Here is a 13,039-nt window from a genome sequence, read left to right as displayed (position 1 = left end):
AACATATCTGTTATATTTGATAATATATTTGCTATGGAATGGGGAGGGACCATAAATTCTATCATTTTAGTTTTATTGTCTGTTTAATTTCTCTTTTTGGTGAATTGTTGTGGTGAAATTCATTATTGTACTTGTGTATTATCCCAAACACACTCACGAAGTGAAGTTAGGTTAATCATAATGAAATATACCAAAATATGATGAAAATGGTAATACTTTAGTAACAAAATTAAGGAAACCACAACAAAGAATTATGGAAAGAAAGCCGCCCAGAACGCATTATAAATAAGTTTAAATTCAGTTTCATACAGGTTTCCCGCTCTCCTAAACAATTTGACAAATGTGTGTGTTTGAAAAATACACAAGGACAAACGACAAATAAACACTAACAATGATTCAACATGACAACTAATACCAGGTTTTCGCTGTTCACCTGGGATTTGAAACATGATATAGAAGCAGTGTCAAGATTCTGAAATAAAAACATTATCTACCATCTAACGTCGATGTTCAGTGCCAAATTTGAATGAAAACCTAATGCTTTGTTCAGATGCCTAGAATTTTGATAATTTCCTTTTTAGGACTCTGTCAACGTTTTCAGCTCGAATTTTTTTTTTCAATACTTCCTATAAGGTTTTTTTTTTATATAGCGGAGGGCTCTAAAAACTTAAAGGTTTGCCGAACAACGTTGTAAATTATCTTGAAATATTCGGGTTGAAAACAGGGGAAAATTCTTAAAGAATTTTGTCAAAATCCTTTGTGGGTGAATAAATAAGCCGAGAATATAAAAAAGTATAGATGTTATACTGAACCTGCGTTTTCGTTTGGCGTCTTACGACAAGCTGGAAATCAAGTCAGTCAATGAAACTGCGAGAAAACTGTTAAAACGCACAATGGAAGCACGACTTAACATTTATATTTTTAAATCCAAGATTTCTAACGTATGTTAAATTAAACTGATATCAGATGCCAACCCTTATAATTAGACTGCACGCTTGACATGCTCAGATACAAAGCAAAAAATATGCCCAGCAAAATTTGTTCAGTTTCAAGATTCGCCCTATCAAATTAAGTTTTAAGATTATATCAATCCCAAAATTATATATTTGCACATTCTTAACAGCATTGATGATTAAGGAAAATTCAGAACCGTCTCTAAGTTTTTATGCCTAAGGAATTTGTGTGCCAGGCAGCTTTCGACGATGTTTGGCTCCACCAATTTCAAATACAGAAATGGCTTAAGTTTAAGCATCTTTTTTAAGTTTCAAACCGTCGTCCCATCTGCAATGGAATAATCAATTCTTATAGGAACTTTATTGTACTTAAAGGAATTGTAACAATATGAGATTGTTCTTTGTTTCAATTATTTTCTGGAAAACTCCCATTGCCATTTAAAAGTTTATTCAATAAAGCTTCACAAATCCATAGTTTAAACACGAGATCTTCATTTGAAATCTACATACCCCCAACACCGACAGCTGGTTCAGATTTCAGCTCCTTTAAAAAAGGGTTAAATATTTTCTAAAGGATTAAATGTTTATTTCTATATCTATTTATTTATTATTATGCTTAGAATAATTTTGATGTAATTATTATTTATTATATTTTTGTTTGGTACTTCAAGGGGTGCGAGCGGAGGAAGGGTTATATTAAATTTATGATTATTTGATGGTGGTTCGGGACGGAAATTTGGGAAGAGAGGAGACCACGCTATGTTTAATGTATGCATTATCCATGGCCGCCCATAAGATGAATTTTAGGGGGGGGGGTATTACCTGTTCTAATCGACACTTCCAATGCTGTATAGTGGAAAATTCAAAACAAAATATAGAAATATAAGGTGGCGTCATTCAGAGGGGGGAAGAGGGGTCTGGAGCTTACCCCCCCTCATATGGGTGCCCGTGGTATTATCTAAGGGCACAAACGTGCATCAATGCATAAGGATTTGTGTTAAATATATTTTTAAATCTTTGTCTTTGAAATCAAAACCCTATATTGAACCGAACTAGAATAAACTTGAAAGTTGATTCTCCTTCCAGGCCAAACAACACAATTATTTACAACTCTACATCCGGTTCCTTGAATCCTTTGAAGTGGGGAGTTCTTGAATCTATCCTTAAGAATGAAATGCTGAAGTATCCAATGAAGGGAGTAGTTTGGCCACCTGGCGGAAGTTTCAAAAGTAGTATGCTCAGGCACAAGATTGACGTTGCTTTATTTCACTATGGACCTGCATACGTTGTTGATACATTTGCTAAGATATTTGGAGGCAAACCCAGGTGAGTTCACATCACATTCGTATTTTCTCTCTATTGGTGTTGGAGGACAAAATTCATAAGTTGAAAATATGTTCAGTAAGAAAATAAATAAACCTTTCATGAAAAGAAAAACTATTAGTATTGAATACACTGGATTACAATTAAATTACACTTATAATAAAGCCTTTCTTTTCTTATACCGAGGGTACTTGTATGATGAACCCCCTACCGCTCAGGTTGTTCATTAATTGAAGCATTATAGAACCGTTTTTCTTCGTTAGTTTCTTTCAGCTTAGCGTGAGACAAGACAAAGCGAAGTGATGGAATCGATGCAAAATATACAATTTGGACTGTATATTTGCACGATAGGGGTTGGGGTGGGGGGTTAAGTATTCGGACAGTATGAAGTAAGAAAACAATTCATACTACAGAATATGCAGAATACTGACGAATACCACACTGCTCTTCCATATCAAACGAACACAACTTAGAAACAATAGGGAAATTTTTCAAGACAGCGGAATTGAATTAAGTGAATATTTCAGCCCTATGTCCAAGGGCCGTCTTCAGTACAACACCAAATATATATATATATATATATATATATATATATATATATATATATATATATATATATATATATATATATATATATATATATATATATATATATATATATATATATATATATATATATATTATATATATATATATATATATATATATAAATATATAAAAATATATATTTTTTTTTTTTTTTTATGTGTTTGTGCTGTTGCATTGGTGATTTCTCTTTTCATGATATATAAACTTGCATTGAAATGTGAAAATTAAAACTAAAAATGTTTAGAAAAAACTATAAATATATAAAAGAAAAAAAGCTTACCACCTGGTATTTTATACAACTCTAAAGTAAGAAGTTAAGAAACAATATCATTGCTGAAAATAACAGATTGCTTCAACGGCGAAATCTTGTGAAGCTTTTTTCACGTAAAATAGATTTAAGACTTCCAAATTTAGTTTAAACTATGTTTGTGGTATAATTAAATATCAAATCGCAATTTTTATGAGCAAATTTGTTTTTGTTTTTTAACATGCTAGTTGAAATAGATTAAGACACACAATTATTTATACGTGATCTACGCATATTTTAACATTGGTAGTGCGTATCCTTGACTTTAGCAGCTAATTAAGAAAACGGAATAGGTTAACGGCTTATGGCGGAAGTGCCTTATGGTTGAAGAGTAGCTTTATCTAGTAATTTTTTTACCACATAGATTGCATCCATTGATGAAGAACACCTGGTTTAATTACTGAGGACAAGACTTTATGACGTCCTGATCAATATAATGCTGATGTTCAGATGTCCACTAACCCAATTTCGGAAAAATGTTAATTGTTTGGGGTTTATCAAATAGTTCCAGATATCAATTTGATCCGAATAAACGAACTGGCCACCCAGTTAAGAGTACCGGCCCGTCAATCCGGAGGCACACCTAACCATCTTAGTAATAACCATCACTTGTAGCAGTATGAGTGAGTGACCAGCAGTAGCAGTGCTCCTTGAATGCAACCAATATTGGACTACCAGCTCAGGGCTGGTGCTGCTGGACTTTAAGTCCTTTATAGTATTCAAATTTCATAAATAGTATTCAAATAATAACAATTTCTCTTGCATACTTTAATTACATTGGTTTCTTATTTTATTTCTATTATTTTTTATTTATCCCACCCAAAATTTTATTGTGTTTATTTTCGAGACAATATTGACAAGATTATTCAGATGCTCCCCCCTCCTGTAGAGCATTTTCAACGATGGAAAATGTCATTTTATAGGTATCATGTTATCAGACGTACATACCTTTATATTTGGGGTGATATTTTACTAGTTATTTGCCAAAACGTTGCCAGACACCAGGCATAAAAAAGAAAAAAACTGTAGCATATAGCCTTTTGTGGAGACTTTAGAAAAATATTCTCCCCCATTCCTTTAAACACAAAATTATTAGTCGCCTAGTGCCACGTCCCAAAAAAAATTCTTTTTTTATTTTCCAACTTGATCTCCCAGCCGAGAGGGGTATACCCTCTTGTGGAGATCGGAAACCAACTGAATTCTGATTGTAAAATTAGTCATGTATCCGTTGTATAACCTCAAAGGATTGTCTAGGTGTCATACGTATGTAAGAATTCCTTTCGGACCTATTTTTTTCGGGGAGGGGGTTATAAAATCTAGTTTATATATATATATATATATATATATATATATATATATATATATATATTTTGGATAAAGTGCGTCCAGGAATTCAAGAAAATTTAGGCCCTGTTTGTAAATATATAAAGTAAGATTTAAAATATAGTGAAATTATTCATTTGATTACAGGTTTGTAAGGATCCATGACAGAGCAACAAAAGCAATGGCCTGCTTACAACACTTTACAGTAAACCAGTGGACTTTCCATTCAGTGAATACTGTCTCTCTTCTCGACAAAATGTCAGCGGAAGATAAGAAGATCTTCTATTTTGACACTAGGAATATTATTTGGGACAACTACCTAAAGACATATTATCAGGGAACCAAAAAATATTTGCTTAAAGAAGAAGTAGATTGTAAAGAGTCAAAACATCACCTAAATAGGTAAGCTGAATTTTAGGATAAAAACTAGTCATATTACCAAATACCAAGCCAGTACCCTTAAAGTATCTAAACCCTTATTCCAGGAAATGTGAATACTATAGACATTAACACATTTTATGTGTGTGTACCTGCTTGTTAGTCTGGGTTTGTCTGGGTCTAAAATGAAAACCACCCTTTGTTGAAAGTTCTAGTTCTTAGGGAGGCTTGGAGATGCTAGGAGAAGCTTGGAGTTGAATGGTTAGGAAAAGGGCTGGCTGAACTTATTATAGGGCGGGAACCCATTACATCTGGAATTTGAACAAATTGAGACATATCTATTTGTTTCTAAAACAATTTAAACACATCATCTCCTTGAAAAATGAAAGTTGCCTTTTTGCCTTTAACAATGTGGTATCAGTTCCTTAATTATTTAGAGTCCCTGGTCTACCCTCAGTTGAAAGGTATCAGCTCCTTAATTATTTGGAGCCCCTGGTCTACCCTCAGTTAAAAGGTATCAGCTCCTTAATTATTTGGAGCCCCTGGTCTACCCTCAGTTGAAAGGTATCAGCTCCTTAATTATTTAGAGCCCCTGGTCTACCGTCAGTTGAAAGGTATTAGCTCCTTAATTATTTGGAACCCCTTTTCTACCCTCAGTTGAAAGGTATCAGCTCCTTAATTATTTGGAGCCCCTGGTCTACCCTCAGTTGAAAGGTATCAGCTTCTTAATCATTTAGAGTCCCTGGTCTACCCTCAGTTGAAAAGTATCAGTTCATTAATTATTTGGAGCCCCTGGTCTACCCTCAGTTGAAATGAATTTTAGTACTGGAGATAAAGGAGATCTAACTTTATCTTGCACAATTACACCAAGACACGACAGTATATATATAGCTATTACAAATCAATAATTCAAACTAGAACATTGTGATCTGTATCTTGGCCACCGGAATCCGAAAATAGATTAAGCATAATTAAAGTTTTGAAGAATACAGATTTGAAGTTAGCAGACCATGTAGAAAGTGATGAATACTTAGCTTTGAAAGAGCAAGGTAAATTATGCAAGGTTGCCATTTGGGAGGAGGAAAAGTTGCCCCCTAGAGCCCATTCGACTTCCCATGGATCATAAAAAATATTTCTCTTTGTTTTCATTGAAAAAAAAATTACCCCCCTCCCCTAGATCTCGAAAAATACCTTTTTAGTATCTTTATTTAAAAATAAAGAAAAATCCTTTTGTCCCCTATATTTTCGTGAATTGGCACTCCTGCCGTCATGGCACCTCAAATGTCATCAATTGATACAGCGGGCCCAGCATCATACCGTCTTACCCAATGCCGAGGGACATAGGCTATCTAAGTTTTTCTTTCGAAAATGAGCTATTGGGCTCGTATGATCTGTGTTCCTATATTTGATATGTGTCTGCTATTGACATTCGCGGAGTTGTATTTACACCATAAAGCAATGAAGAGGTTGGTCTCACTTCTCTGTGTACGATCTATTCTTGCCAATGAGCTCTTGAGGACCCCAGCAAGGACAATCTCGTGAACACATGTTAAAATGTGCATATATCCAATAGCTTTGCCTTATCAAAATTAACAGAAGACCAGGCAGAGCAACGGATAAGTAATTAATCTTACTGAGACTAAAAGGCTTTGTAAAATCCAACTTTACCTTAAAAATTAAATCCAAAATATAAATTGTAAAGAAATAAGCTACATTATTCAGTACTGTAATGTGCTTCTTATTTAGTTTTTGTTTTCTTTTGGCTTAAATCATCTATAAAAATCTGTTAACATTCTTAAACAGATTTTCATTGACTTCATTGACCAACTCACAAAAACGTTACAGAATGCATAGAAACATATTTTTGATTCCCCCCCTCCCCATTCCGAAAATCCTGGATACACCCTTGCTCAGCAGCTACTGAGGACACCGTTGGTTAAATTTAGCCTTTGTAATAATAGTTATCTTTAAATGTGGATAATCATAAGATAAAGGCATGCTCAAAAAAGAGGTTGTAAAAAAACATTAAAAAAACAGCTAAATATGACAGAAAATATTAACCTTATCATCACCATCTAATGCCATGTTTTAGAATCATGGTGAAACTGAACAACTTTTAATTACTTATTTTCCAACTAATTTTAGGGAGTTGTAGAAAATGTATGGGTGCTACTCAGGCATATGCACACACCTTTCAATGCCTAGTGCTCAAATTCTAATAACTTGGCAATATTCTTGAACAATATCTAAGAAAAACTCGCCCGATTTCTTTGGCAAATTTACTTCTAGCCTATCCCTACAACAAACACTATGTTGCTGGCTGGTTAAGATGTACCTTGATATATTTAATTTTACATACTACAATTTCATGCTTCTCTAGCTTTAAATTAGATGGCGACACTTAAAGGGGCGTTTTATCAATTAAACTACCAAAACTATACTTCTTATGTGTTTGATACTGAGTAACAGTAAAAGAGTCAGAGTCTAGTTAATTTTTTTCATAATCTGTTCATTTCAGAGGTATGTTTGATCGTGCACAGAATAGTAATTTTTGTCGTTTATCTTTTATACATTAAAACAAGATACATTGCGTCATAGTTCTACACTGTAAATTTGAATTTTGGTGTTGTAAACTTTTTTCCTTTCACGTGGGATGACTCAAGAACTTTAAACAACAATAGATAATTATAGATTATGTAAAACCTAGTGTCGAAACGTTTTCAACCTTTTACAGCTTAGAACATCCATAGCTTATCCATAAGTTGCAAAAATATTAACAAATTTGGTACCAACTGAGTTCTTATTCTCAGCTGAAATAACATTGTCAAAATTCAAAGGAGCACTACAAAAACCGAGTAAACGAGCGCTTTGAAGCTGATAATTTTTTTTATTCCAAGTTAATTTGTGATGTTATATAAGGCAGTCCCATCGACGAAGTCCCATCGAACTGCTAAATCGGCTTCGTTCTCAAGTGCTGAAATAAGCTAGATAATAGAGGTTGTCTGAAAAAGAACGTCAGATTTTAAAAGCCAGTTTATTTGATAATTTTTTTTATTCTAAATTAATTTGTGCTGTTATATAAGGCAGTCCCATCGAACTGCTAAATCGGCTTCGTTCTCAAGTGCTGAAATAAGCTAGATAATAGAGGTTGTCTGAAAAAGAACGTCAGATTTTAAAAGCCAGTTTATTTGATAATTTTTTTTATTCTAAATTAATTTGTGCTGTTATATAAGGCAGTCCCATCGACGAAGTCCCATCGAACTGCTAAATCGGCTTCGTTCTCAAGTGCTGAAATAAGCTAGATAATAGAGGTTGTCTGAAAAAGAACGTCAGATTTTAAAAGCCAGTTTATTTGATAATTTTTTTTATTCTAAATTAATTTGTGTTGTTATATAAGGCAGTCCCATCGACGAAGTCCCATCGAACTGCTAAATCGGCTTCGTTCTCAAGTGCTGAAATAAGCTAGATAATAGAGGTTGTCTGAAAAAGAACGTCAGATTTTAAAAGCCAGTTTATTTGATAATTTTTTTTATTCTAAATTAATTTGTGCTGTTATATAAGGCAGTCCCATCGACGAAGTCCCATCGAACTGCTAAATCGGCTTCGTTCTCAAGTGCTGAAATAAGCTAGATAATAGAGGTTGTCTGAAAAAGAACGTCAGATTTTAAAAGCCAGTTTATTTGATATTTTTTTTTATTCTAAATTAATTTGTGCTGTTATATAAGGCAGTCCCATCGACGAAGTCCCATCTAACTGCTAAATCGGCTTCGTTCTCAAGTGCTGAAATAAGCTAGATAATAGAGGTTGTCTGAAAAAGAACGTCAGATTTTAAAAGCCAGTTTATTTGATAATTTTTTTTATTCTAAATTAATTTGTGCTGTTATATAAGGCAGTCCCATCGACGAAGTCCCATCGAACTGCTAAATCGGCTTCGTTCTCAAGTGCTGAAATAAGCTAGATAATAGAGGTTGTCTGAAAAAGAACGTCAGATTTTAAAAGCCAGTTTATTTGATATTTTTTTTTATTCTAAATTAATTTGTGCTGTTATATAAGGCAGTCCCATCGACGAAGTCCCATCTAACTGCTAAATCGGCATACTTCTCAAGTGCTGAAATAAGCTAGATAATAGAGGTTGTCTGAAAAAGAACGTCAGATTTTAAAAGCCAGTTATTGTTTTGGATTTTCTTTTATCACTCATCGTTGAGGTCATGTTTTAGTACTGCCCTTTTGTTTTCCAAATTGTTATTTGTAGTGTAAATTCGTAAATTTGTTGTAAATGTGCGGTAAATTGAATTTATAGTAGATTCTAGTCGGGCGTTGTTTTTGAGGAACCCTTTATTACAAAAATTTTAACATTAAAAGCTGGAAAAAAAAAGAACAATACTCAAATTAAAAGAAGGCCGTGTTCGAAACTAATCCCTTACATTATTAACATCAGGCCCGTATCAAAGATTTTGATTGGATGAGATGATCTCAAATTTGGTAGAGATCTCTTTCTATATCTAGTTAATGCTAGGAATAAATTACCAAGAGGCTGGATTCTCATACAAAATGTGGATTCCGATTTCAAGGTGTGCATAAATGAATACAGGTCAGGTGCCCTCGTATAGAGAGTTATATTCCCTGTTGCCTCTTATCATCTAAGTCACATTTCCAGTATTAATGAATATGTGAGTCAAATCATGTTAACTGATGCAATTATTTTCTTATAGGTTATATGCAATGCAGTACACTGGGCAAGTTGCAGCCGCGTTACTGATATGGAGATTACTCGCGACAAAGTCTACCGTAGCCCATAATGCTTGGGAGTCTTCCGTTAGTGCAGTGATGCGATACATAGGACAACTTATTTTCAAAGCGAGATAGTGTTTGGAATGTGGCTTCGTGTGAACACTACTTAATCCTGCCATTTTATACCAGTCAAATACTTACTGACAGATGCAGTCGTGTAGTTACTTGCATTCCTATGGCGTGAATCGGAGATGATACAACTATTAGTTTAATCACTGTTAGACAGTTATTGTATATGTGAATTTTACTCGTGTTATTTTTTCCTTTACGATCCAGTTTAATCAACGAGCAATAAATCTGTTAGATTTTTCCCTTGAGGGGGAGGTAAAAAATCCTCTTTGAAAGCTTGAAACAGTGGAATTTTCAATTATTTGGAGGAAATAAGATACTTTTCTGACAAAAAAAAACTAGTTAAACTTTAGCCTCTCCCTCCCTCGGAAAAATTTATTCCTTGGCAAAATTGATGTTATATCCCTGAAAATAAAGTCTTCAAAAACTCTTCTTTGACAGTTAATAATATTTTCCTAGGGAAGGGGTCCCATAATGCTCAAAAATGTCCTGTATAGTCAAATATCTGAACTTTCATGTATTTTAAGGTATTTTTCTTAGAATTTATGAGAGGGGATAGGATCTTCAGTCTTACTTTTGGTTTACTCTTGCTGGGATATTAATTCCTTAAATATTGAAGTTGTCCAATTCAGTCATGAGGGACTAGGATTAATTTGTCTTTTAGAATATTTCAGAATATCTATAAAGATGAGCGCTTCCGAAATCTATTTGAGCCATCCCCCCTTCCTCTCCTCTCTGAAGTGCAGAAAGCAAAAAAAAAAAAAAAAAATTGTATCAAGCGTCAATTTCCCCCTTTGTAAAATCACTTGAGCCCTCTTTTAGAGCCTTGGCTGTGTGCACCCATGTATGGGAATAATTAAACGTCATCTATGAAATAAATTGACTTTCTAAGTTATTTTTTCTATTTGTATCTTATCTATGTTGTTTACTTATCTTGTCTATGTTATATATGTTCCCCCCTGGTAAAATCTCTTGAGCCTCCTTCCGGAGCTTTTGCTGTGTGCACCAATGTGTGAAAACAAATAGAAGTTATAAGCGAATAAAGTTAAATTTCTAAGTTATTTTCCCATTTGTATTTCATAAATCTTTCTATTTTTTAAATTTCCTTTTTTAGAATCGTACAGCTTTATTTCAGGTAGTATAAATACGAAGTTGATCCAATCAAATTAAGGGTCAACGTTACATTCTGACAACTCTGTCTTTGTTTAGACTACCTTCACGTGATCCCATTACGTAAATGACTGCTTGACATAATTTAAACCTTAATCAGTTATGCTTTTTGTGAGATTCCTCAAGATCATCACAGCAGTTGTGACTTTTACCCACTAGAGCTAAACAGCTCTCCTCTATCCAATGTAGATAGCCAATAAAAGCTGCTAATTTTCATTCTAACCTATCTTTCAATGCATTTTTGGTATCTTTTGCCGTCCATTGGCGTATGGATTACGCGTATGGCGTATGGATTGAGTCCATTGGCGTAATTCCGGCAAAATCCTGGAGGGGGGGGGGGAGTTGAGCCAATTTTCACAGGCTAAGTGAAAATGACAATGAAAAACGAAAAATGAGTCATATATTACCATAAAGCAAAAAGAAAAATGACCTGTTTCTCTGGATAAGTATCCAGAGAAACGTTGAACAATGAAGGCTTATCTCAATTTTGAAAAGAGTTTTTGCAGAAACTAAGTTTCAGCTGGGGGAAGGTGGTAAACATAGGTCTGGAGGGGGCAGTTGCCCCACTTATCACCTACAACGATACAATTATGTATATATTTATTTTAGCAATTTTCTATGAATGCATGTGTTAACTAACAATCAAGACATTGAATGAACCCTTTTCGAACAGGATTGTTGCTGTAGGTGGGTAACCAATAAAAGATCCCATTAGTGTGAGTACCAACTAAGACTACAGTAAAATTACAGGGCTTTGAATTGACTGAGACAAGATTCAAAACGAGGTATAATTGTGACTCAATTCCTTTTGCTCGAAAGGAAAAAAAATTTGGCGGGTAAATTCCATTCAGGCGCTCAAGCCTAAACATTATGACTATTTTTGTAATGCATGGTTATGTTATATGTCTGACTGTATAGGTGATTTGTATATACTGAACTTCAAACAAAAATTAAATTCTTGAATGTTTTTCAGCTAAAGCCATGTTTAAATTAATAAATTCAGTATGTATAAATCAGTGATACATTTTGAATTTTCTCACAATTTTTAAGGCCTTGCTCTTATAAAGTCAGCTCATCAGATGTGACTTACCACACCGTCACTGCCACATCTAAAGGTTGTATCTGACATTGTCACATTTCTATGATACTTGCCAAAAGCCGTCTCCAGGATTATTCTAAAAGGGCAGACCAGGAGGGTACACAAATTAGGAAGATGAAACACACATATCCTTGTACCATTGGCATGATGTGTGTGTGACCATGGAAATTATTTTATATACTGACCAATAACTAAAATTCAAGTCTCCAACCTTTTTTTGGTGAAAATTGTATTAAAAGATTTGGTATGTGTAAATCACCAATAGATTTTTAAATTTTTGTATATTTTAAAGTTTATTTTTTTAAGGCAGTAGCATAGTTGCTTCCTCCAATGTTTATATCCACCCATTATTTATGATTTTATAGCGTGTATTTCAAATAAAGGTTGATGGTAAAAATCTTTATGAGTTAGATTAGTTTGAATCTTATGTCATATTTTTATCATTATATATCTGTTATTATTACCTTTATATTATTATTGTCGTTTAACTTCTTTTTATTAAATATACAGATTTTAATAAGACCAAATATCGGCTACGTCTATAGTTCTAGGTCTTCAGCAATCATGTATTAATATAAACATTCCCCACATATGCAGGACGTGTTTCTAGGTCTTCAGCAATCATGTAATGTAAACATTCCCCGTATATGCAGGACATGGTTCTAGGTCTTCAGTAATCATGCATTAATGTAAACATTCCCCACATATGCAGGACATGGTTCTAGGTCTTCAGCAGTCATGTATTACTGCACATATTCCCCACATATGCAGGACATGGTTCTAGGTCTCCAGTAATCATGTATTAATGTAAACTTTCCCCACATATGCAGGTCATGGTTCTAGGTCTTCAGCAATCATGTATTAATGTAAACATTCCTCACACATACAGAACATGGCTTTAGGTCTTCAGCAGTCATGTATTACTGCAAATATTCCCCACATATGCAGGACATGGTTCTAGGTCTCCAGTAATCATGTATTAATGTAAACTTTCCCCACATATGCAGGTCATGGTTCTAGGTCTTCAGCAATCATGTT

The 13,039-nt window shown here is 34.0% G+C and overlaps 1 protein-coding gene across 4 annotated transcripts in view; it reads left to right on the top strand.

The window, feature by feature from the left end:
- The window catches only part of LOC136036299 (putative fatty acyl-CoA reductase CG5065), a 103,447-nt gene extending 90,919 nt beyond the window's left edge, over positions 1 to 12,528 (top strand). For all 4 annotated transcript variants that reach the window (XM_065718448.1, XM_065718451.1, XM_065718450.1 and 1 more), the window contains 3 exons: positions 2,040 to 2,279; positions 4,642 to 4,896; positions 9,585 to 12,528. In XM_065718448.1, coding sequence (XP_065574520.1) covers positions 2,040 to 2,279; positions 4,642 to 4,896; positions 9,585 to 9,738 — 649 coding nt within the window. In that variant the 3' untranslated portion in view covers positions 9,739 to 12,528. The remainder of the gene's footprint in view (positions 1 to 2,039; positions 2,280 to 4,641; positions 4,897 to 9,584) is intronic.
- The last annotated feature ends 511 nt before the right edge of the window (positions 12,529 to 13,039 follow it).

This window comes from Artemia franciscana, chromosome 15, assembly GCF_032884065.1.
Source record: "Artemia franciscana chromosome 15, ASM3288406v1, whole genome shotgun sequence".
Taxonomy (NCBI): Eukaryota; Metazoa; Arthropoda; class Branchiopoda; order Anostraca; family Artemiidae; genus Artemia; species Artemia franciscana.
This window is presented reverse-complemented; position numbering and strand designations above follow the sequence as displayed.